We start from the raw sequence: 24914 nt of genomic DNA, 5'->3' as shown, positions 1-24914 counted from the left end.
TAACATCTGAGACGTGTAAATATACTTAAAACCTTCTAGCTACTAAATACATTTTGTGTTTTTTATTTACAGCACGATTTTGACGAAAATGGTGTCCTTTACTTCATCGGCAGCAATGGTGGCACTTGTGAATGGGTCAACCCTGGAGCTCATGGGCTCGTAAGCGTCTGGTCATCTGATGGTCGACAGTTGCCCTACGGACGCGCAGAAGACGTTCTGTCTAGGTCTCCGGAACCTCTGAACGTGCATACAAATGACGATAAGCGTGCTTTTATAGCATTGGACCTTGGATTGAATATCATACCTTCGGCTTACACTTTGCGACACGCACGAGGCTACGGCCGCTCTGCGCTTAGGAATTGGCTTTTCCAAGTAAGTTACGTTCATTTAATAACTTATTTCATATAATACTTTTCAATGTCTCGTGTAATACTGACGTTATCATATCTGTGACAGATGTCCATGGACGGTGTCACGTGGATAACTCTTCTTGCACACAATGATGAGCAAGCCCTTCAAGAACCTGGTAGTACCGCGACATGGAGGCTTCGCGCTGACGCACCCTACAGATATTTGCGCATTCAGCAAAATGGCAAGAATGCCAGTGGACAGAGTCATTATCTGTCGTTGTCTGGCTTTGAGATATACGGAAAGGTATTGTTTATTTTTTAATTCAATTTATAATCTTATTTTATGATCTTATATCTTCCATTTGATTCAGTCAACAAGTTTAAACTTCTATTGCGGCTTAGGCCTCACCACACTATCGTTTTTCGATAGTCAGCGTCTGCGCTGGCAAGATGACAACCCTCAAAAGACGCTATTGTGGGGATTTCTTTTAGTGTGAAAGACGTAGTTTATGAGTTGTTACAGTTAAAAGAAAGGATAAAATAGGTCTGTGATTTAATGCAAAGAGGGTTGGCGAGCTCTGTCCACTCATGCATCGATCACAGTTTTTAATTGTATCTGTCATTAATAATAGACAGTTTGACACTGTACCCCTATAATACGAAACCACAACTTTTTTAAAAAACTTTATACATTCTGGTCTTAAAAACTTAATTAATTTTAAATTACCTGTAAATTACGATTTTTGTTCGCATTGTAATTGAAAAAAGTAGTTTTATTGAATTGACTAAATAGTGACGTCACTTGCTTGTAGTGCCATACAAAATCTATGGGAGAGTTTCATTTTGACAGTTTTAAAAAGTACGTCAATGAGGGCTATCGTTTTAGCGCTCTCCAGTTAGCGCCACTGTAGAGTAAGGTCCTGCCACTTGCTAGTAGCGAAGACAGTGGCGCCTACTTGTGAGCGCTAAAGTGGTAGGGGGACTATCGCATTTGCTCTCATCAAGATGGCGCCACTGTAGAGTAAGGTCCTGTCAATCGCCAGGGGTGCCAACTGTTAAGTATAAAAACGATAGCCCTCATTGACTGGTGTTGTCAACATGTCTATTAGGTGGTGAGCGTATGCGAGACGGCGCCGAAGCAGTGCGGCGCGGGCGCAGGCACGGCGAGCGTAGGCGGCTGCGGCGGCGGGGCGCGGGCTCGGCGCTGGTCGCGCGGCGCGCGGGGGCTCTGCGCGGGCGCGCGCGTGCTCCGCGGCCCCGACTGGAAGTGGCGCGACCAGGACGGCCCGCACCCCGCTATGGGCACCGTCACCTCTGACTTGCACAATGGATGGGTTGATGTCAGGTATACAGGGTGGAAACGATAAGTGATCTCATTCGATTATTTCTGAACTATACAAAATATCGAAAAACTGGTTACTAATCCTGAAAGTGCTTCACAAGCTCTATACAACGGTACCAATATTAGGTTACAGAATTAACTGGATCTATCCGAAAATTTAATGTTTTCAGCCTCCATACTAAATGTATGCCAGCCAAACAATAATAGAAGTATGAATTTTTTTATTAAATAATAAACACTTTAAATGAACTCGTAAATTGCATTCTTATTTAAAATTATTCGTGGAAAACATTGGTTTTAGGCTTTACTTGCTATAATATTAACAAGACATGAGTGCTATGACTGTGGCTGTACTAAATGTATGGAAGCTGGAAACATTGAATTTTCCAATGGATCCAGTTTATTTTGTAACCTATTATTGGTAACGTTGGATAGAGCTCGTAAAGCACTTTCAGGATCAGTAACCAGTTTTTGAATATCTTGCATAGTTTTTAATATTATGTGGTTTACTAAATGTATGGAAGTTATAAACATTGAATTTTCGGATAGATCCAGTTTATTCTGTAACCTATTATTGGTACCGTTTGAAAGATCTTGTGAAGCACTTTCAGAATCAGTAATCAGTTTTTCGATATCTTGTATAGTTTAGAAATAATCGAGTGAGATCACTTAACGTTTCCACCCTGTATGTACGCTCTTGTTTTGTACGTTGCTGTCCTTTTTCTTCTTCTACAAAGCGCGCTTGCGTTGCCTCCGCGCTGCTCTATTCGACAAAAGTTAAAGGCGCCCTAAGAGCACATTGTTTTGCTAATGTCACGTAACCAACGTGTTCTATGATGTTACAGTGATGGTTTCTGCAAGTTATTTTTGTTATTAGTTTATATTTTCAGAATTTGAGATTTTGATTTCTGTTGCCCAAAATGACGTTTCCACGAAATATTTGATTTTGTCATAAAACCGACACCTGAGAAAAACTCAAAATACGTAATGTGGTAATTATAGATTTGCTCAAGAAATTCCTTGTCTCAAAATCAAGCTTAATTAGCGTCACGAACTACATGGCTCAATGACAAATCTCTTTATCGTTATGGTTGTATTCTTTATCACTAGGTGGGATCATGGAGGCCGTAACTCATACCGCATGGGTGCTGAAGGAAAGTTCGATCTGAAAGTTGTCAGTGGTGGCACGAGTAGCGGAGAAGGCGCGCGTCACAGTCGCAAAAGCCATTCTACTCCAAGTCTTCCTGATGCCACAGCTGTTGACCAACAGGTAAAGGACAATGTTCGTTCTCCATACATTGTTCGCCCAAGAACCAACAATTTTGACATATTACTACCCGAAAGCGAAATAATACGATTCTGTGTGTAAGAACAATGATTCCTGATGGACACTTGCCATAAAATTAATGATTAAGAATATTAAATCACAGCGATTTTATAATATGTCATTTATGACAACATGGCGTCTAATGTATTGTGTGAATGTATGAACACCGATTCGCGAAAAATGTTTTGTATTGTCGTCACGCCGAGTCGCAGCCAAATACCTAGTATAAAATAATAGAACAAGTTTTAGAAATACAACTCGGCATTCCACTTTTATAATATGCCCACATATTGCACGTAAATAAACAACATGAATCGTAGGTTGTTTTCACCCTTGTCATCTGACACATGAAATAAACTCCTATTGTATTATAGATATCGAAGCCGAATCGTATTAATAGAATGGGTTTTGGAGATCACTCGGGGTTCCACTTTTATAAAATACCTACATATTGCATAAAAATAACACGAATCATGGGTTTTCTTTTCACCATTTACATCTGACACGAGATAACAAACTCCTATCTCCATGACTACCGTCGTAGTCTATGCCAAAGACTACAATATTTTAAGCAAGAAGTTTCAAACCTTAGCGGCTACAGTAACCCCTGGGCCACATACATCGTGATAACATTCGGTCGACACCGGAACGAAGTCTTGCGGCTATATCACGTTCAACTGGGGTTTTAATTCGACTAAAGTCCTGACTAAAGACTGGAAGAAAATACGCCGCATTGGATGAGCACTTCGTGTTCGTTAAAGCGGCTTCAGATCTAGAGCCTACATAGTTTTCTTTCTAATAATATCCGCAAGTAGCGCTGCATGATTTTTACAACAAAAACGGCAATAGTTATTAAGGTGCCAAAATTATATGATTACTTTGGCATGGTATTATCCACGTTCGAAGATTTGTCATTTTCATTAATTTCATCATCATCATCATCATTTCAGCCACAGGACGTCCACTGCTGAACATAGGCCTCCCCCAATGACTTCCACATCGCACGGTTGGTAGCGGCCTGCATCCAGCGCCTTCCCGCTACCTTTATCAGGTCGTCGGTCCACCTTGTGGGTGGACGTCCCACGCTGCGTTTTCATTCATTTATTATTTTCTTAAAGTGCCGGAAAAAAATAGTTTCTAGCTGTCCCAGCAACTTCGTCAATAAAAAGTTGTCCGTCTTATCTTTAAAATCGTAATATTAATTTCTGAACGTATCCTGTTTGACACCTAATAATATTATTTGACATAGCTGGCTCGGCGAATTTCGGCAAATTAATTTTGACATTGCAGAATATGACTTTTGATAGGCTCATCATAGAATTCGGCGTGGATATCCTCACGGAGGAAGTTCGAAAAATGGCGGAACAAGATCTTATAATAATGCAAGGCCGAAGCTGTAACGCGCGTGCTCCTACGTGTAATCCGGCGAGTATACAATAAATAGTAATGTCCGGTAAATAGTGGTAATACGTATCGTTCGTTCGTTCGTTTCAGCCGAAAAGACGTCCACTGCTGGACAAAGGCCTCCCCCAAGGATTTCCACGAAGACCGATCCTGCACCGCTCGCATACAGGCACCTCCCGCGACCTTCACCAGATCGTCGGTCCACCTAGTGGGAGGCCTGCCCACGCTACGTCTTTCGGCTCGTGGTCGCCACTCAAGAACTTTCCTGTCCCAGCGGCCATCAGCTCTACGAGCTATGTGCCCCGCCCCGTCTATGTCTATATGCGCTACGATTACAGGGTATCATTTTGCATAGTCGCAAGACTTCACTCCGCTGCTGTCAAATCAATGTCGCATAATGTTATCGCAATGTGTGTGGCCCTTGGCCAAATCACAGAAGCCTATGCGAAGAAAGAGCACTTGAATGACAATGAAAATCAGGGTTACCATTTTATAAGATCTCCTCACTATTGAGGGTAACAAAGTAACATTAATAATCTAGCCATTAATTACATTTATTACCTATACGAGAAAGTAAAGCAACATGCGGTTTTATTTTAATTTGTAAAATATTTGTAATAGTTTGTTCTAAGTTTAGTTTTACAACAGTATTGCTGTTTCAGCTGTCACTGTGAAGCTTTGGGAAAATAAATAAATAGAAAAAATATTAACAAATATTTAAGTTTTTATGTTCATTATCATAATATAATGCCAATTTAAGTTACACTGTGTGACAGTCTTTGACACTAAACAAACTCTTCAGCTTAATAATACCTACCTACAGGGCGTTTTTATAGTTACTCTTGCTGATGAAACAAGAAGGGTTGATTCTACTACTGAAATACAACTACTTTTCTTTCAGGACCAATATCAAATTCTCAAAAAAATTCACATCCTCGTGATGGTGATAATTTCTATGGAGAGGTTTTTTTTTTATATTCGGTCTCTTGGGACAAGTTATTCCATTTGAGCAGTAGAATTAATCCTTTTTATTTGGTCACATATAAAAATAACACAAGTGTTTAGGAAAACTTCTTCTTTGGTATGGTATCACCACGTAGTTATAATGGCGGCAACTCTGTATCACTGACTTGTAACTTTCAAACAGTATGAATAATAAGGGCACCACATTGGTTTTCTTTCTGAAAAAAGGCTTTCACTTTTAGTACTAACCCTTTAGCACTATTTCATTGAAATAAAAATACAATAAACGCACAGAAGACTGAAATTGAGTCAACTGACGTGACATTTATAATTTGTTGACATTATGACAGTTTGACAAGACTAGGGATTGAAAAAGTTTTAATTGAAAAAGTAAAATGACAATTTATTAAAACGATTCACAAGGATATAATCGATTAAAAATATTTATAAAATGTTCTGATACTTGCCTGTAGCGATTATCCAATCCTGGTTTCTACTGAAAAACTACCTCGTTGCAAGATTTTAATAAAATCTTTATCTTCTCTTTCACAATCTATAAAAGTTCATTTGGTCTATTATTATACATGTGCTATGAATGAGGGTTTTCGCGATTGAAAAATCCGCGAGATTTTTCAATCGCGAAAATGCTGCATGATTGGTGGATTTTGACATATCTGTCAATGTCATGTCAAAAATAACCAATCATGCAGCATTTAGACCTCACGTCTACGTATTGCCATCTGGCGGATTTTTCAATCGCGAAAACCCTCATTGGCATAGATTATGAGAGACTGGCAACTATACTAGGTTGATATATTATGTTTCTCTCACTTCAACTGGCATTGGATTCAACATCGGATTCTGACACTTTTACAGTTATGATACCATGAATATCAGTTTATGGTCCTAATTATTTTTATTTTATTTACGACCTTCGACCAGTTGGACACTTTAAATAGCTTCTTGTAATAGTGTCAATATCTTTTTAGCTTTTAACGCAAATCTAGTCTTCAAAGCAGTGTAATCGATTTATTTTATTTTCAAAATCGATATTTTATTGTCTATGATGGCCGCAGGAACATCACTATACCATGGACTCCCAGCAATAAAGTACGGTAATGCCTCGTACAGATTTTATCGGCAAAAATTATGGAACTTGATAGGTTTTAGACCATGCCACGCACCAAAACGTCCGGAAGTTGTAATAGTATTATAGAATAAACGTTAAAAGACTTATTTATTTAATTTTTCAATGCTTAAGTGTCCATTAGAATGAAAGGGTGCTTAATGTATTAAAAAAATTAGAAAATAATTATGATGGGTTAATGTTTTTGGGCGGTTTTTAGGCGATTTCTGACAATGTCCTTTAATTAAGAGAAGGATGACGCTCATCGCTCTTCCGTTCGCCGAAATCGGTATTAATAATGTACAAATTACTCAAGGTGTCTGTGGCGTCGACGGAACAAGCGTCATCCGCGGACAACATTTCGGGCGAAGAGATGGCGAGCAACATGACTCGGCCACGTATGCACGCCACTGATCTCTCTGCTATCAATAATTCTACACACCATATCAACACTGGTAAGACAAATTAAAGCTTTTCTGTGACACAGCTTTCATGATACATTATTTTAGTTGACATGTGCATCTTTTTTCTAAGATCTAGCAACAATAGTGGAGTCGCTAACCCTTGGAGCAGAAGGCAACAACTGTATGTCGGAACTCGGCAATACTTCGTTTACTAACATGGAGATGGGGCCGACCAGCATCACAGACATCACCAAACCGTATCCTGCTAAAGAACCAGTCCCTGAAACTAATGCGCAAGAGGTCAGTAAAAAAGAATAAAAGTTGTTAAATATTTACAAGATGAATGATTTTTAATAATTTAATTATTGTTAATAACAAATTAAAATTACTTGCCCTAGATTTGGGCAAGCTATTTTTTTCACTTCAAATGTAACTAAAAATATAAAGTCAACGGTTTTCCATTAAAAGAAACTTCCGTGTAAGATCGTGTTACAATGATTTGATAAAATTGGGTATTTGTCACCACTTCCCAATAATAGCACAACTTTTTTTAAAAGGCACTTCATTCCTTAAAAACTTAATTAATTTTAAATAACCTGTAAATTAAGATTTTATTGTTTGTATTGTAATTGAAAAAAGTTTAATTGAGTTGACAAAATAGTGACGTCACTGGCTAGTATTGACATACAAAATCTACGGGAGAATCTCGTTTTGACAGTTTTCAAAAGTACGTCAATTGATTGGTGGTGGCAAATACCTGTATGAAAAAATAATAATAATCACGTGACATTGGCGTGTTCCACTGTAACGTAACAGCTCGTTGTGTGCGTGTGCTAAGCGTGGTTGTGCGCAGGAGAACGAGGCGCGCAACAGCGAGGGCGACGCCGTGCGCAACAGCGCCAACGCGCTGCTGTCCAGCGAGCTGCTGGCGCTGCCCGCTTCGTTGCTGCACACGCTGCGCAACAACGCCAACCGTCTGCACATACAGGTGCGTAATGTGTGAAAGCAACCGTTTTTTTTCGTCAGGAAATGCATGAAATTGCATACCCACTGGCCTGGGGGAACCAGTTAGTTATGTGAGACTCTCCCCTGGCAGACGGGCAGGGCCTACTCACTAAAACCTGCGAGTTATTGTCCGAGCTAGATGGCCTAGACATTCTTTCGCGGCTCTGCCCCAGACTGGGGCTCGCTCTGTTTGAGCAAGCGACGACTGGCTTCAAGGGTACCTCCCCTGTTCTTCGCTAACGATGCGCGTAAACACATGCGCGTTGCGAGAAACCGTAGGATGAGAAGATCTAAGTACGATCTTCGAGCGGGTGTAAGTACGAACTTGGAGCGGGCGTGGGTACGTGATTGTAGTGGTGGCTTCCGAGTAGGCGTGCGTACGAGGTTCGTGAGAGAGACACTCCATATAACAAGTTATGGTTTAATTTATACAGACTGCAGTAACATCATTGAATAGAGATGTTAAATGTTTCTGTGCAAATAAATGAATTTGAATTTAAATGTTAGATTCTCTTTTTATTTTAACAACTCTAGTACATTCAGGGCTAATGAAACAGCTTTTTGTGGCATTACAATTTAAATAAAGTAATAAAAAGTATTGAACTGCATACCAATATATGCGGCATATTTTTGGCATTAGGAAACAAGTTTTACTTTAGATTCTCTCTTACTAGGTATTGAGTTTTGACAAAGTAAAAGCAAATGGAGGTTTTTAAATGTTGCCTGTTTTATTGTCGTAGTGTGAGGACAACGAGAGCGGCGAGAGGCAATATGGCGACCACAAGAAAGATAGTCAGTCTAGCGCTGGCTCCGGTACTATGAGTGCTAGTGAACCTGATTTAACTCAACAGGTAATGATAACATTTCCTAGGCCTCTTTTATTTTACGATAATCAAAAAATGTATTGACCGCGTTAACATGATTTTTGTCTTCTAGGGTGCTACTCGACTGTTAGAATCGCTGGGCGTGGGACGAGGCTCGGGTGTTGGCCGCGGCAGAGATCCGCAGCGTGCTTCTAGGCCTAACCACTCCACCAGCTTGTTTCCTAGGTATGTTTATAAAACTGTTTTGGACACCTTATTAACTTAGCTTGATAAAAATGAGAAAATAAGTGTATGTGGCCTTGTTTCAGTTTGGTACGACTGGCTTTGTCAAGCAACTTCCCCGGCGGGCTCCTGTCTGCTGCACAAAGCTATCCTTCATTGGCACCGAACGCCCAGAACGCTCTCACACTTTCTCTTACTTCCACATCTAGTGAGAGTGAACAGGTAACAACGACTTATAACTTTTTAAAAACGATTTTGGCACCCAATTAGAATTATCTAATAATACCAAAAATCTTTTTCAGGTATCTTTAGAAGATTTCCTTGAATCGTGTCGCGCTCCAGCGCTCCTTACTGAGTTGGAAGACGACGACGAAGGTGACGACGCTCTTGATAGTGACAAGGAGAATGAACCTACTTATCAAGAAGTCGTAAGTATTTTATTGTTCTTCGTCCATTTCTTACTGATACACGTATTACACTACACGTCCAATTTGTCGTTTCGCTTCGAGTTCCAATAAAAGTGAGTCATTTTAAACATTATTTTAAAGCGTGATAGACCGTGACTGGTATCGTCTTTAAGTTCAAAACTTAAACTTGTTAAAATGTATGATTTTAATATTGTTAAAAGCTAACATTAATCCGCTCCGTGTATAATAAATAATAATTTACTAACCAGTGTTTCTCAATTTAAGTGAATGTATTTTCTGTTTTTGAGAAATAAATTTTCTTAAACCGTAAGCCTAGGCGCAGACTATCAACTTTTAGTTGGCCGATAGTTGGGCCCGATTTGTATGAAGAATGGGCCGATACCGAATCGGTGTAATATGCGCACTTTCATATAATCTCCATACTGATCTACAGCTTGACCCAACTACCGGCCAACTAAAAGTCGGTGGTCTGCGCCTAGACTAAGATAAGACTAACATGAAATTCCGTTGTAGGTATCCCGTAACCTACTATCACTTATGGAAGAGGAAGCGTTAGAGGCGGTCCGCGGCGGCGGCGGCGGGCACGGCTTGCGGCCGCGCCGGCCCTGGGACGATGACTTCGTGCTCAAGAGGCAGTTCTCGGCGCTCATACCTGCGTTCGACCCGAGGCCCGGCCGCACTAATCTTAACCAGACTGTTGGTGAGTAATCTTATTGATTTGATAATGATTTGTTTTATGAGTGTACATTTTCTATTGACTAGACTAGGTTATCATAAAGGTTACTAAACCTTTGTTTGTCACACCTGTCATCCGCTTTGCAACGGAGGGAAGTCGAACCTTAACTTCGAAGTCCTCCCATGTTCTTCTGATTAATTTCGTTGCGGGTCCAATGACAGTTTAACTTTCCACCGGGACAAACTTAACCTTCATTGGTTGGGTTTTTATTGGTGGTCAAGCTGTAGATCCTGGGTACACAGGAGTTGCAGCGGTGGGTAAGAGAGGTGGGAATAGTCCCGTGACTAGACTAGGTTATTTTTAAAGTTTTATTATATTTAAGCTAAATTTTTCTATCATATTGAGGATTGATATAAATAGTAATTTTGAAATGTAGTTAAAGCAACTGGCACCCTGTAGCAGATTGAAAGCTAAAGGGCAAATTTTCGAGACATAGATATCGTGATAGAGCACCTTGAGACAGAAAATCAAAGGACAAATGGTAATAATATTGTTCATCATTCACATAGATCTCGATATCCCTCTGAACGAGGATTCTGACGCCGAAGAGGTTTCCGAGCCCGCCGCTGCCGCTACCAACGGCAATGGAAATGCAATCGAAAGTGGAGCGACCGGTAGCGCATCCCGTCTTCCCGCGTTGCGGCTGGTGCTAAGCGCTGGCGGCGCTTCCATGCCGCTGGAGAGGCCTTCCTGGACGCTGTACCGCGCTGTGTTAGCGCTGAATGCGCGGCTACCGGCCCATGACACGCATCGCGACACAACTTACACGTAAGTAATCAAATTGCTACATCTTCAGCTTAATACTTTAACTCTACTTACCTGCCGTGTAACTGGCAGTCATCACGTTCGTGGGTTAGTGTAGTTTGAATGTCAGAGGAAGAGAAGAGAGATTTTTACTCACTTCTGTGTTGAAAAGTATGAATAATAAAATACTTCTATTTCAGTCTAACTTACAAGGAGATGGAAGGCATGGAGACATTCGCGTCATCAAGTGACAGCGAAGATGATGAACCTTGCGATCCTGGTAAGTTTAGAAAAATAGTAGGGTTTTTCCATCTTATTATTAGTTACTTAGTGCTTATGAAACATAAATGTGATAACTGCATTAAAAATTTAAAGTTGCTTGAAAAACTTATCTTTTCGAAAACTTAACTCGCGTAAATTCCTTACCTGTGACGTTACGACATTTAGGGCTGATTTTTCAATCGGCAAATATCAAACTGAAGAATAAACTTGTCATTTTGACACTAAAACTGACAATGTGTCAAACTTATTCTTCAGTTAAAAGTTATCCCCACGATGAAAAAATCAGTCCTTAGAATGTTACACAACGTCGAATTCATCGACCCCCTTTGCCCGCTTAACGTGTGACGTAATTTATGGATGACCTTTTATGTCGTCATGTTATTAACTGTTTTGTCTTAAATAAAACACTGGTATATGTTCACTGTGTAAGCTAGTGCAAGCACTGAAGGCTCCCACAGACCAAACACAGGTCAGAAGCAGTGCGGGTCAGATGCAGCGCGGCTGAGGCACACTGTAAGCAGCGCAGTTTCAGAGCAGTTGCAACGAGGGCGGTTGTCAAAAAATTAAATTAATATTCGAAAACCGCTTCCAACGCGCTGCTACCGCCCTGCGTCCGGTGTGTCATGCTAATATGGCCGCCATAGTAATACAACAGCGCGGGCCCGCGTTCGCGCTGCTTCTGTCCCGCACCCGCGCCGCCTCGTTTGTATTTCGGCAGTTGCAGTGCGGCGCGGTTGGAGCGCGGGCCTGCGTTCAATGTTGGTGTGGCATACTTCAAAGAGTTTCTTGTATTACAACTTGCGCGGGCCCGCATTCAAACTGCGTTGTTACTGCCCCGCGTTTGGTCTGCCCAAGGCTTGACGTCTGTCCTGTGTGGCGGTCCGACTACGACTGACACCCCACCGCGCCGTACTAGTCAGTGTTGCCATAGCGCACACTCTTTATTTGTGTAGTAGTACATCACACTAACCATTGTTTTTTGCGCAGAGCGTGGTGTAGCGGGCGTGGAGGGTGCGGAAGGCGCGATGGCGACGTGTTGCGTGCGCGTGCTGCGGCGCCTGCGAGCCGCGGCGCCGGCGCTGCCGCCCGAGCCCTTCGTGTCCACCAAGCTCACCAACAAGCTGCATCAGCAGCTTCAGGAACCGTTGACCCTGGCCGCCGCCGCTACGCCTCACTGGTCAGTGGTCTACAAACTGTTATTAAGTAGATTTGCATTTTCAACCAAATACACTGCCTATATATTTTTACTCGAATTACCCAGTCTAGTTTTATGTTCTACTAGCTGACCCGGCAAACTTTGTTCCGCCTTAATGACAATAAATAAGCAGACTTTTTTTTTATTTCGAACGGGATAAAAAGTATCCTATGTCCTTCTCCTGGCTCTAAACTACCTCCCTGACCATTTTCAGCTAAATCGGTTCAGCCGTTCTTGAGTTATAAGTGGAGTAACTAACACGACTTTCTTTTATACAGGGTGTTACTATCTCTGTGAATATGGCAAGAATGCAAAGTAACACGGTGTATATATAGATAACTGAGAAACACTGTAAAAGTGAAAGGGACAGAGTGTCAAAGAGATTCAACATAATTGTATAAAACAAATTCGCTTTTCGCTGTCTGTACAGCGCTGTTAGCTGTTTTTAAAGATCTAAGCATACATAGGGACAGTCTTATGTATGCTTAGATCTTTAAAACTACGCAATGGATGTTGATTAGGTTTTTTTAATAAATATAGTGATTCAAGAGGAAGGTTTATACTTAGCACCCGTGCGAAGCCAAGGCGGGTCACTAGTTTGATATAAACAGTAAATTATTAATTGCAATCCCTGGAAAAAACATCTCGAAATCTAAAAACCTAGACAAAAATCCGAAAACTGTGGTTATACAGTTCCCGTAAATATCTCGATCTCACTTGGTAAATGCTATCAATAAAATGATTCTATGTCATCAGGTGCCAGCAACTGAACGACTGGTGCCCATTCCTGTTCCCGCTGGAGACGCGTCAGATGTTCTTCGCGTGCACCGCTTTCGGCACCTCCCGCACCATCGTGTGGCTCCAAGCGCAGCGTGAACGCGCACTCGACAGGCAAAGGTAGTTATTTAACATAACAATAATCAAAAAGATTAATGCCCGTTTTCACCATCAATCCCTAATTTTTAAATGACCCCTTTGGTAACACATAAAAGGTATTTTGTTTTTTAATTGTGGTCACTTAAAAATTAGGGATTGATGGTGATAATGAGGCTGAGTTGCACCACCTAATTTTGACCGTAACTATGACATTAACTGGTGTTTTTTGTATGGAGTTTGTCAGATTTTTTTACTTTTGTCAAATTTAAAGTAAGATGGTGCAACCCAGCCTTAAACATTTGAATATCATCTTATTTTACCAATAATTTGGTTTTAGAGCGGGCAACACTGTTTCACCGCGACGCGCTGAGCTGGAAGCCACGGAGTTCCGCATGGGCCGTTTGCGACACGAGCGCGTGCGCATACCGCGCAACCCCGACTTACTGCGTTCAGCAATGCAGGTTAGATTTTCATTTGATATTTCATGTTTGTAGATACGTATTTTTATATTTTGACAACTCATTAAATACTTGTGTCGTCACTGTATCAATAAAAATGGTGAAAATTGTTTTTCTTAATTATCGTCACTAAAAATCTGAAGTATTGGCTAATATAGCTTGCCCTATCGCCACTTTGGAAGAACATAATTATCGGCTGGTCCTGAAAGACAGCGGCGGTAGAAAATCAGTCAATTTTGTCAGCCATCCATGCGGAAAATATTATTATTCTAAAACGCGTTAGGCAAGTAATCATTTTTTCGTATTGATCTTAAGTGACGCGTATCTTATCTCAGGTGATGAAAGTGCACGCGGGCCGCAAGTCGGTGCTGGAGGTTGAGTTCGCGGGCGAGGAAGGCACGGGGCTCGGTCCCACGCTGGAGTTCTACGCGCTCGTGGCGGCCGAGCTGCAGCGCGCCGAGCTCGGGCTGTGGCTGCACGACGCCTCGCCCGGCGACGACGCCGCGCCGCACCACCTGGCGCTGCCCGACGGTACACTACTAAACCTTAAGTGTGATCTTTGGAAACATGAACGTGATATAATGCTTAATTCAATACAACATACATCTGTTTCCGCAATTTATTACACCGATCTTGTCGCGACAAGGAAAAATTTCCGTGCTTTTAAGCGATTTTGTGAAAAATATTATTGGCAGGTAGTTGCTAATTGCTCATAAGATAGGCCCCCTTAATTTAATTTATTGTCCGTGGTGCATAATCTTTTCTTAAAGGTTTTAAACCTTTGTTTGTCACCTGTCATCCGCTTTGCAATGGAGGGAAGTCGAACCTCAATTTCGAATTCCTCTTATGTTCTTCTGATTAATTTCGTTGCGGGTCCAATGACAGTTTAACTTTCCCCCGGGACAAACTTGACCTTCATTGGTTGGGTTTTTGTGGCGGTCAATCTGTAGATCCTGGCTACACAGGAGTTGCAGTGTTGGGAACGAGAGGTGGGAATAGTCCCGTACTAAACCTTAAGTTTACTTCTTATGCCTAGCCTTTTTTTTTCGTCGGGAAATGCTTTGCGCATACCCACTGGTCTATGGGGACGGCCAGTGGGTTATGTGGGACTCTCCCCGCCTACCCACTAAAGGCGGGGCCTACCCACTAAAACCCGACGGTTTCCACCAGAGCCCAACGAAACGGAGCCGCGAGTTATTGTCCTGGTTGGACATTCGTCCGCAGCACCGCCTCAGGCTAGAGGCTCGCTCGGGAACCCCCAATCCCCTCCTCCAGATGTTTTTTATAGAGGTTTTCTCCTCGCGGCCCTGGTACAACAGGACCCCCGGCCCGCCGTAGCGGGTTACGGTCTGCTTTATGCCGCTGCTCGGTCAGCTCTGCTGATCAGAGAAGTACCGAGAGCGGCCCTCCAAAGAATGGGCCCGGGCAAACGCCCCGCCAGCCCCCACCTGGGGGGGTTTTTAAAGATGTCCCCTGCATCGTGGCCCTGGCAAATGTCTCGACGGCCCCCGGCCCACTCAATTGTGGGTTACGGGTTGCCCGACAGGCCTGCCGAGTTGACGAGACCTGCCGCGCAGGTGAGAAGTATGCCTAGCCCCTCTTATGCCTAGCCTAACCTAACCTAGACCTACTTGAGGGGTTAACAGGATTATTAATAGTTTGTGCAATAAAACCGTATATCAAAAGCTGACAGTGCGTGAATTGACTTGAGGTCACATTTTTCACGTCTTCGTGACGTGAAAAATGTGACCTCAAGTCAGTATATTCAGTAAATTCTCAGTATATTCTCAGATAATAAATTAACACCACACCATGATAACTTCAAAGAATAAAACATTGTATCTTACATCGATTTGTTTGTTACAGAAAAACCACCAGGTTATTACGTGACGCGTGCCGGAGGTCTCTTCCCGGCACCGCTTCCTCAAGACTCTGCTATCTGTGATAAAGTTTGCAAATATTTCTGGTTCCTAGGAGTATTTCTAGCAAAGGTACGTATCTAAACATCTAACAATTTCAATACATAATAATATTTTTTAATTGAACGTTACAAGTAATTACGTGTTTTTCTTTACAGGTCCTTCAAGATGGACGGCTTGTAGATTTGCCGCTGTCAGAACCTTTCCTACGAATAATGTGTGGAGAAGAATTAACGACTGAACATCTGGAAGAAGTTGATCCGATTAGATATAGGTAAACTTTCCTGAATTATTCCTAGTAGAAATATTTTACCATCTTCTAATTGAATTATAACTCTATAATCTTCTCAGCCATTATAGGCCGATTTTTCAATCGTCAGATATCTTTTGACTGAAGAATAAACTTGTCATTTTGACATATTTTCCACACTGAAACTGTCAATGTGCCAAACTTATTCTTCAGTTATAAGTAATCCGACGATTGAAAAAACAGCCCTGAACCACCGATATTTATGATTAAAACTTCCAGGTTCCTGCAAAACGTGTTGGCCGCTGCCGAGGAGTACGAGGTGATATCGCGCGACGCGTCGCTCAGCGACTTGGAGAAGGCGGAGCGCGCGGCCGCGCTCACGGTAGAGGGAGCCACGTTCGAGCAGCTGGCACTCACCATGACGCACGTGGCCGCGCACGCCGACCCCGCCGTCTCCGTGCAGCCGCTCTGCGACAGCGGCGAGCACATCGAGGTAACTACAGGCCCTAGCCAAATACTTTTACCTCAGCTTGATGAGCTTCTGTACAGCAGACAACCTGTGTTAGGAGAGAGAGGAATATTGCTTGCTAAGTCGGAGGTATGTCCATTCCACGGGCCGGAAAACGTAGTGTGAACAGGCTTCCCACTAGGTGAATTGACGACCTGGTGAAGGTCGCGGGAAGTAACTGAATGCGGGTAGCGCAGGACCGGTTGTTATGGAAATCCTTGGGGGAGGCTTTTGTCCAGCAGTGGACGTCATCAAGCTGAAACGAAGTATCAATAACTCATTTATCGACAATGAGCGAGCGAGAGGAGATGATGGTTAGAGTAAGGCCCAGAACACACGGTGAAACGCAATTGCAACGAAACTGCAACTTCTAGTTACTTGAGTTGCATCTAAGTTTCTGCCATAGATTCCGTTGAGAGACCACACAGACGCAACCAGTTTGAAACCAGTTTGAAACCGGTTTCACAAAAAGAAGTAACAGCTAATTAGAGCTAACAATTTAAGTTTTTGCTAGTAGATGCGCTTGTGGTGTATAATATGCGCGAAACTAGAGATGTTCGGGTACGTTCCGGTAGTGTTTTAACAATGTTCTCATGGTGACCAGGTGGGCGCGCACAACGCTCGCGCATACGCCGAAGCCAGCGCGCGCTGGGTGGTGCGCGAGGGCGTGCGGCGGCAGACGGGCGCGTTCCGGCGCGGCTTCGGCGCCGTGTTCCCGCCGCGCCGCCTGCGCGCCTTCTCGCCGCCCGAGCTGCGCCTGCTGGTCTGCGGCGAGCGCGGGCCCGTGTGGACGCGCGACCACCTGCTGCAGTACACCGAGCCCAAGCTGGGCTACACGCGCGACAGGTATTCATTTATTTACTAGCAGCCGCTCGCGACTTCAACTACCGGGTAATTCCAGTTTATTCTTTAACCTATTATTGAAACCGTTTGAAAGAACTCTCGAAGCACTTTCAGGATCAGTAACCAGTTTTTCAATATCTTGTATAGTTTAGAAATAATCGAGTGAGATCACTTATCGTTTCCACTCTGTATACATTTTCACAGGTATGTCGCAACACACATACACATTTTCATTTTAGCGCGTAATTGAGTATTTAAAACCAGTGACTTCTAGATGCCGGCAGCGCAATATCGTCCGATCGGTCATTTTAGTTGACGTCTTTAGATTGGAAAGAAGAATTCCACATAGTTTTACAAATCAATCGTAAATGAAAATGTTAATTGATTTAAAATTTAACAACTAGGCAGCGTCATTCGCTTCAGCCGCGACCGCTGCCTTAAAAAAGATAATGATGCAATCGTTACTAATATTTGCTGCTAACTTTTCCGTGTTATTAACAGAAACTGGAACCGCTTGACAATTTGTGAAACTTGCCGTAATAATAAAGAGTTATCTGCAGGATCCCTAAATGTCTTTTCTGGGCTTATAACAAAAGTAATAAATTTTCTGGTTGTGTCAAACAGCCCGGGCTTCCTGCGCCTGGTGGACGTGCTGGTGGAGATGTCGGTGCGCGAGCGCAAGGCGTTCCTGCAGTTCGCGACGGGCTGCAGCAGCCTGCCGCCCGGCGGGCTCGCCAACCTGCACCCGCGCCTCACCGTCGTGCGGAAGGTAAGCAACACTATTATACATCGTGTCATCTACGAAGACGCGCCCTACCATTCTTCCGCTAATGCTTGAATGCAGGTAGCCAATAGGCAATAGCTAATAAGATAGGCCCCTTTAATTGATGTTTATTGTCCGTGGTGCATATCTTTTCATAAAGGTTACTAAACCTTAGTTTGTCACCTGTCATCCGCTTTGCAAAGGAGGGAAGTCGAACCTTAACTTCGAACTCCTCCTATGTTCTTCTGATTAATTTCGTTGCGGGTCCAATGACAGTTTAACTTTCCCCCGGGACAAACTTGACCTTCACTGGTTGTATTTTTATTGGCGGTGAAGCTGTAGATTCTGGCTACACAGGAGTTGTAGCGGTGGGAACGAGAGGTGGCAATTGTCCCTTTAATGTTTGAGTGCGGTAGACGCTATATTATCCATGAGTGCACTCGCACACTACAATAATGATGCACGGATTGCTCGGATCAAACTACCCGCACCCCGCGCTTCCCTCGACCAAAAATTAGTGGGGTGCGTCTTCGTGGATGACACGATCTATAAACAGGATTAGGCGGGGCACTGAGGATCGATTTTAGACTGAGGGTATTTTTTGACGTTTTGACATTCCATAATATTATTACATTATTCTATAATATTTTCTATTTTCGAGGTTGGAAATTAGGCTTCAACAGAACAACAATTTTCTGGGAAACTGATTCAGTCGATTTTGATTTTCTAAACAATAATGCGCAACCAGGCCGGTTGCGCACCTATTTATATAAAATGTCAACACACTGATTTTCCAGTTTGTCGCCGGTCACATTAATGCTATCCTCCTGTTTTACTCTCTTTCTCCCCCCACTTCGCCTCTATCTCTCAGGAGAGCCCGTTCCAACCCGTTCAAATAAAGCTGCCCATTTAGTTAACTGTGTGTACTATAACTATGGAGAATTTTAACGTAAAATGTATACTTGCAGGTTGACGCCGGAGATGGGTCTTACCCCTCAGTCAACACGTGCGTGCATTACTTGAAGCTGCCCGAATACTCCTGCAAGGAGGTGCTTCGCGAAAGGCTGCTGGCTGCGACCAACGAGCGTGGCTTCCATCTTAACTAGATACTAGCTGATATAATCTAGCTACATCATTATAATCTAGCGTTGGTGATAATTCTTTAGTATTCGCACGTAAAAATGTTATTTGACATGAGGCTGCATAATGCCACTGTCATACATAGTGTTGAAATTTTTTTGTTCGGATACAATACTGCACGTTTTGAGCTAATATTTTGAAACTGCTATTACAAAAGTGACAAAAATAGACTGAGATGTATCGGTACAATTGGTGACAGGTTGATAAAAATATTTTGTCATTTAACTAACTTTGAAAACTATACTGGAATATAACCATAGATGTAGTAAGTAAAAAGACACTTATGTGAAGAGCTTGCTGCGATGATTGTTAAGATATTAATATGTTTTATGTATGTATTTGTAATTCTGAATCTGGAAATCTAATCTCTATTCAGGAAGGTTGGTAAAGAGGCTTGTATTATTTTGGTTACAGAAAGTTCGCTTTCTATTAGATCTCTGTGAAGTGTGATTATTTCGTGTAATAATATTTTTCAAATTATAATGTTGTTTTGTCCAATTTCAAATTATATTGTAAATTAAATGATACTAAATTCAAATTTTTATCTCCGTTTCTGGCTTAGAAATTAAAAATCTTGCAGCTTTTCTGAAGCTCTTAACTGCGCTCTGACGCGTTAGCGTAAGTAGAAGATAAGGATTTATTCTTCCATAACTATCGTATTTTTAAATTCAAAATCCAGAGACAATATTAATAAAACTTGAGATAAAATTATGAATTGTTTTGTTAAACAACTACTTAGTTTAAATATATTTTAACTTATCAAGGAAAAGCAAAGATCATCGTCTGATAGACATCAATAACGGAATGAAGTGAATGCTTACAAAAATAAAATTACATGAAGATGTTAACAACTCTGAAGTTTTTTTTACTAATGTATTAAGTTGTTTATTCATAATTTTTGCACGTACCAGGGGATAAGTTTGTGTATCTTAGGTATTTTATAATTATAATGTCTTTCTATCTCTATATACCTTTAATTATTTTCTTTTTCTGCCTAGGTATGCACGCGACTCATTTCTTTGCCGGCTGAAAAATGATATTTTTTATGTTTCTTCTCGTGAGAATTTATTGCAAGTGGCCTATTTCACCTTTTTTATAACGGCATTCAAGGCGTTACCTTTTAACTAGAGTTAATAATTAAGTAGGCCTACTAAATAAAATATATTTTTTGTTATACAGCCATCATCTTACGACAAGGGAAGAATCAAATATCCTTAAATAAATTCATTTGGTAACGGAATTTAAAAAAAAATGTGATCGTCGTAAATCAAATTCTACCAACTTAACTTCAGAGTGTGAAACACTTACGCATTGTGTGGATGATATTTAGCTATGTTCCTTTAGTTGAATAATTTCGTCAACTTAAAGTTGATTGTGATTTACTGTATGAAATATTGTACGAATTAAAATATATTTTAGTTTAATAGGTATTTAATGTAATTTTATTAACAATAATAAAGCATCCTGTAGTGCTCTTATACTTTGTTGTTGAGGATTGTATCAATAAAATAAGTGAAAAAATATCATAGTTTTATTTCTATTACGATTTCAATGTCCCTCAATAGACCTTGCCTAAAGCATAGAAAAATGCAGACAGAAGGTTCAGGACGCAACGTTTCCTTGTACAAATAGTTTTTTTACCACCCAACTGGTAAACCACTTAGTTTCGTCTACTAGTCCAGTCATTTAAGCTTAAATTAGGTAAGAATCTCGGAATTCGAGATACCCAGCTGTAAGTCTGTAAATACTTGTATATTGACACCCTAAAAGTTGTCTCAAAACCTACATATGGTAGGGTGTAAGCAACTATTAAATTTCAAGGTCAACGGTCACAAAAATCGGTTTTTTGCGCTTTTTTTAGAAATATCTCATTTCCTATGGGTTTTTTGCTATTTGTATTTATTATCAATATTGTAGAATACTAAATTCTCTACAAATTTTGTTAAAAAAATTTTTTATACGGTGAACCGTTTTCGAGATAGAGGGCGGAGAGCGCGCGGTCACTGCATCACTTCAGGTCAACTTAAGCGGTTTAGGTTTTTCATACAAAAGGATTTTCCCGCTAATTCCCGTGGGAATTTCGGTAATTACTTGTTGTAAATAAGCTTTAAGTTTACTAAGGTACCTACATGCCAAAGTACAAGCGTCTAACTTCCGTTAAGCGTTTAGATTTTTCATACAAAAGGATTTTCCCGCTAATTCCTGTTCCCGTGGGAATTCCTAAGTAAACTATAACCTGCCCAGGTGTATGAAGAATAATTGTACCAAGTTTCGTTAAAATCCGTCGAGTAGTTTTTGTTTCTATAAGGAACATACAGACGGACAGACAGACAGACAAAAATTTTACTGATTGCATTTTTGGCATCAGTATCGATCACTAATCACCCCCTGATAGTTATTTTGAAAATATATTTCATGTATAGAATTCTGTCCGTCTGTATGTTCCTTATAGAAACAAAAACTACTCGACGGATTTTAACGAAACTTGGTACAATTATTCTTCATACACCTGGGCAGGTTATAGTATACTTAGGAATTCCCACGGGAACAGGAATTAGCGGGAAAATCCTTTTTTATGAAAAATCTAAACGCTTAACGGAAGTTAGACGCTTGAAATTTGGCATGTAGGTACCTTAGTAAACTCAAAGCTTAGTTACAACAAGGAATTCCCGAAATTCCCACAGGAATTAGCGGATAATCCTTTTGTATGAAAAATCTAAACCGCTTAAGTAGACCTGAAGTGATGCAGTGACCGCGCGCTCTCCGCCCTCTATCTCGAAAACGGTTCACCGTATAAAAAAAGTTTTTAAACAAAATTTGTAGAGAATTTAGTATTCTACAATATTGATAATAAATACAAATAGCAAAAAACCCATAGGAAATGAGATATTTCTAAAAAAAGCGCAAAAAACCGATTTTTGTGACCGTTGACCTTGAAATTTAATAGTTGCTTACACCCTACCATATGTAGGTTTTGAGACAACTTTTAGGGTGTCAATATACACGTATTTACAGACTTACAGCTGGGTATCTCGAATTCCGAGGTGAACTTACTATAATGACTGGACTATACTTACATGTATTTGCACGAACAAATATAACACCTGCTTTATTTTTGCTAAATACAGGGTGTTACTTTGTATCCTTGCCATATTCACAGAGATTAAAGTAGCGAACAGTATAAACCAGAGACTCCCTTATAAAAAGCACACTAAGGCTGGGTTGCACCATTTTACTTTGAAAAACGTCATAAATCTGTCAAACTCCATACAAAAAACACCAGTTATCGTTATAGGTGGTGCAACTGAGCCTAAGTTTTTAGTAAATTTGGTTTTGCGGTACTAATTAGAATAAACCAATTTTGTCTCGCAGGTTAATTAGAATAATAAACCTAGTGGGCGTCAGCTTTTTTGCAATAGTGCCAAAAATAATTTAAAAAACGATAGATTGCTGTAGTAGATATTTAAAAATAGAAAGTCTCAGTCGCCATCACCAACAAGTGATGTGCATGTGTTACGATAAATTAGTGGTGTGTTAACAGATTATTATCGATAAAATAAAATACACAAAATTAAAAAAGAAAATTTTAGGACATTCTTTTTTACTAATTTCTGTTCAGTATCAGTAATACAGGGTGTGGTTTTGTAAAACAAGCAGTAGAAATCAGCAGGATCACCATGGCCATCGTGCACGCGGGCTGCACGCGTTGGTTTGGTCGAACCTTTAGAGCACACCCAATTTTCAAAAGGGGCAGACTGCTCGTAGCAACAACTTTGAGTTAAGTAGAAGAGAAAATAGCTAACCTAATTTTTACGTTATTCCATAGAAACTACATTACCTATCTACATAGTAGTTCACTTTCATTGGCTCATAATATCACAAAATCCCTTTTTTACAGAGCATCAGCGTCAGATAGCCTCAAAGTAAGCAACTTGTATGCTTGTGTTATGGGTGCTAGCTTAACTGATTCGGAACTACTTGTAATAATATACTTTTGAAATACATACACATTATAACATGGTAACATCCAGACTCGTCACAGAAATTAAAATCCATCATTTCAATTTCTGCCCGGCCGGGAATCGCACCCGGGACCTTTCGGCATAGTAGTGAACCACTACACCAAACGCTCGATCTTTAATAGCTATTGCCTCTAAAGTCGTTGATTGATAAAATAATTTTGGAGCCTACCTTAGTTGGTATTAGATGAGATGGACAAATAGCTAGGTAGGCATACAAAAGTTATTCTTATATTACTATTAACTATAAAAAAAGCAATAATAGCGAACACAGCGAGTAAAACGGTTCAATTATGCACCTATCTAATACCTTTCGGGTAGAAAGTATTCGAGTAGGTAGATATTTCTTACTTATGCTCTGGTTTCTTTGACTTTGTTGAGACACCGAGCCGGGACGCTGCGCAACTACTAGATCTGCGCCTGAACATAGCAGCAACCTTGATCATTTACACAATTTTCATACAATGCAAAACAAAACAGCATTTAGTATAAAAACTTTGTGGTCACTAAGACAGACATCAGTCAGTCAGCTGGTTCAGTGCAAATATGAGGGCTTTGCTTTTATGTTGCGTCGCAGTGGCGGCGCTGGCCTACGTCAGCTGCCGGGAGGTGCCGCGGGAGAAGCGCAGTGCGGACCTGGAGGAGGCCGCCAGCCACCACGGCGGCAAGTGGGACAAGGGCGGCGGCCACGAGCACCACCACCATCACCACCATGACCACGGGGAGAAGGGACACAAAGGCTACAAGGGCCACCACCACCACGAACACGGCAAGAAGGGACACCACCATCATGAAGGACACAAGGGACACCACGATGAGCACGGCGGCCACAAGAAACACCACCACCACGATGATGGCCACCACCACGAGCACCACCACGGCGAGAAGGGCCACAAAGGGCATGGCCACCATGAGGAGGGACATTATCACAAAGGCCACTCCACCAAGGGTCACCACGGTGTCCACAAGCACGACGAGTTCAAGAAGGAGAAGCACTTCCATGATCACCATCATGACGGCGGTCATCATGAGCATCACGGTGGTCATCACGAAGAACATGGTCACAAGAAGGGCGGCGGTCACCACAAGGGACACAAGCACCATGGCCACCATCATCATGAACACGGCAAGGGCGGACACCACGAGAAGGGAGGACACCATCACGACCACAAAGGCCACCACGATGAGGGCGGCCACCATGAGCATCACCATCATCATCATGACCATGGCAAGAAGGGCGGTCATGAGGACCACAAGCACTGGGGTCACAAGAAGGGACACTAAACTATTGATGCCAGCATATACGATTAGAACCAAATTAATTAGTCCTTATTATCTAGTTTCTCTAGGTTTTCTAATTAAGCACAATGTGTTAAGTTTTCGTTGAAAGTGATGTTGTTATTAAAAAAATATTGACAAAGGATTTTTGTTTAATTTACTTAAAGCATCTGAGCAATTCAAAGTCGATTCCAAAAAAGCCGGCATTTTCTGGGCAATTAGAGGTGCAAAAACAAACTTATCAATTTCACGTCACGTTTCGACAACAAAGTTACATAAAATAGTTGGCGGTGGTTAGTTGGCAACGGCTCCCGACCGATAAGTAACTTGCCGTTGAGAAACTAGACGGTACCCGAGAATGGCCTACATTTTAGTGGGCAACGAATTAGTCGTGGTTGCAATCGACCGATTTCTATAGAAAACACTTGCAGTCGAACTCAAATTGATAACGTTTCTCAATGGACAGCGATAGTGCACCGCATTAAACGTTTTATTGTGCTGTCCGAAA

The 24914-nt window shown here is 41.5% G+C and overlaps 2 protein-coding genes across 2 annotated transcripts in view; both read left to right on the top strand.

Annotated features, from left to right (window-relative positions):
• LOC135072561 (E3 ubiquitin-protein ligase HECTD1) overlaps positions 1 to 19960 on the top strand; it is a 49332-nt gene extending 29372 nt beyond the window's left edge. Inside the window, exons 23-46 of the mRNA XM_063966520.1 lie at positions 73 to 372; positions 457 to 654; positions 1460 to 1695; positions 2803 to 2962; positions 6829 to 6967; positions 7047 to 7216; positions 7770 to 7904; positions 8662 to 8772; positions 8858 to 8970; positions 9054 to 9189; positions 9270 to 9395; positions 9909 to 10095; positions 10641 to 10899; positions 11076 to 11155; positions 12145 to 12334; positions 13109 to 13249; positions 13566 to 13689; positions 14022 to 14217; positions 15553 to 15677; positions 15764 to 15879; positions 16135 to 16348; positions 16968 to 17209; positions 17831 to 17975; positions 18938 to 19960. Coding sequence (XP_063822590.1) covers positions 73 to 372; positions 457 to 654; positions 1460 to 1695; positions 2803 to 2962; positions 6829 to 6967; positions 7047 to 7216; positions 7770 to 7904; positions 8662 to 8772; positions 8858 to 8970; positions 9054 to 9189; positions 9270 to 9395; positions 9909 to 10095; positions 10641 to 10899; positions 11076 to 11155; positions 12145 to 12334; positions 13109 to 13249; positions 13566 to 13689; positions 14022 to 14217; positions 15553 to 15677; positions 15764 to 15879; positions 16135 to 16348; positions 16968 to 17209; positions 17831 to 17975; positions 18938 to 19075 — 3981 coding nt within the window. The 3' untranslated portion in view covers positions 19076 to 19960. The remainder of the gene's footprint in view (positions 1 to 72; positions 373 to 456; positions 655 to 1459; positions 1696 to 2802; positions 2963 to 6828; positions 6968 to 7046; positions 7217 to 7769; positions 7905 to 8661; positions 8773 to 8857; positions 8971 to 9053; positions 9190 to 9269; positions 9396 to 9908; positions 10096 to 10640; positions 10900 to 11075; positions 11156 to 12144; positions 12335 to 13108; positions 13250 to 13565; positions 13690 to 14021; positions 14218 to 15552; positions 15678 to 15763; positions 15880 to 16134; positions 16349 to 16967; positions 17210 to 17830; positions 17976 to 18937) is intronic.
• Positions 19961 to 23661: 3701 nt separating this feature from the next.
• Positions 23662 to 24549, top strand: LOC135072943 (histidine-rich glycoprotein-like). Its single transcript, XM_063966955.1, has one exon. The coding sequence runs from the start codon at positions 23675 to 23677 to the stop codon at positions 24410 to 24412; it is 738 nt and encodes a 245-aa protein (XP_063823025.1). The 5' UTR covers positions 23662 to 23674; the 3' UTR covers positions 24413 to 24549.
• Positions 24550 to 24914: the final 365 nt, after the last annotated feature.

This window comes from Ostrinia nubilalis, chromosome 6 (assembly GCF_963855985.1).
Source record: "Ostrinia nubilalis chromosome 6, ilOstNubi1.1, whole genome shotgun sequence".
In the NCBI taxonomy this organism is placed as follows: domain Eukaryota; kingdom Metazoa; phylum Arthropoda; class Insecta; order Lepidoptera; family Crambidae; genus Ostrinia; species Ostrinia nubilalis.
The sequence above is the reverse complement of the archived record's forward strand: the minus strand, read 5'-3'. Positions and strand labels throughout refer to the sequence as shown.

Excerpts from the sequence above, each read along its gene's own strand:
- LOC135072943 (XM_063966955.1), top strand. The coding sequence starts at position 23,675 with ATGAGGGCTTTGCTTTTATGTTGCGTCGCAGTGGCGGCGCTGGCCTAC.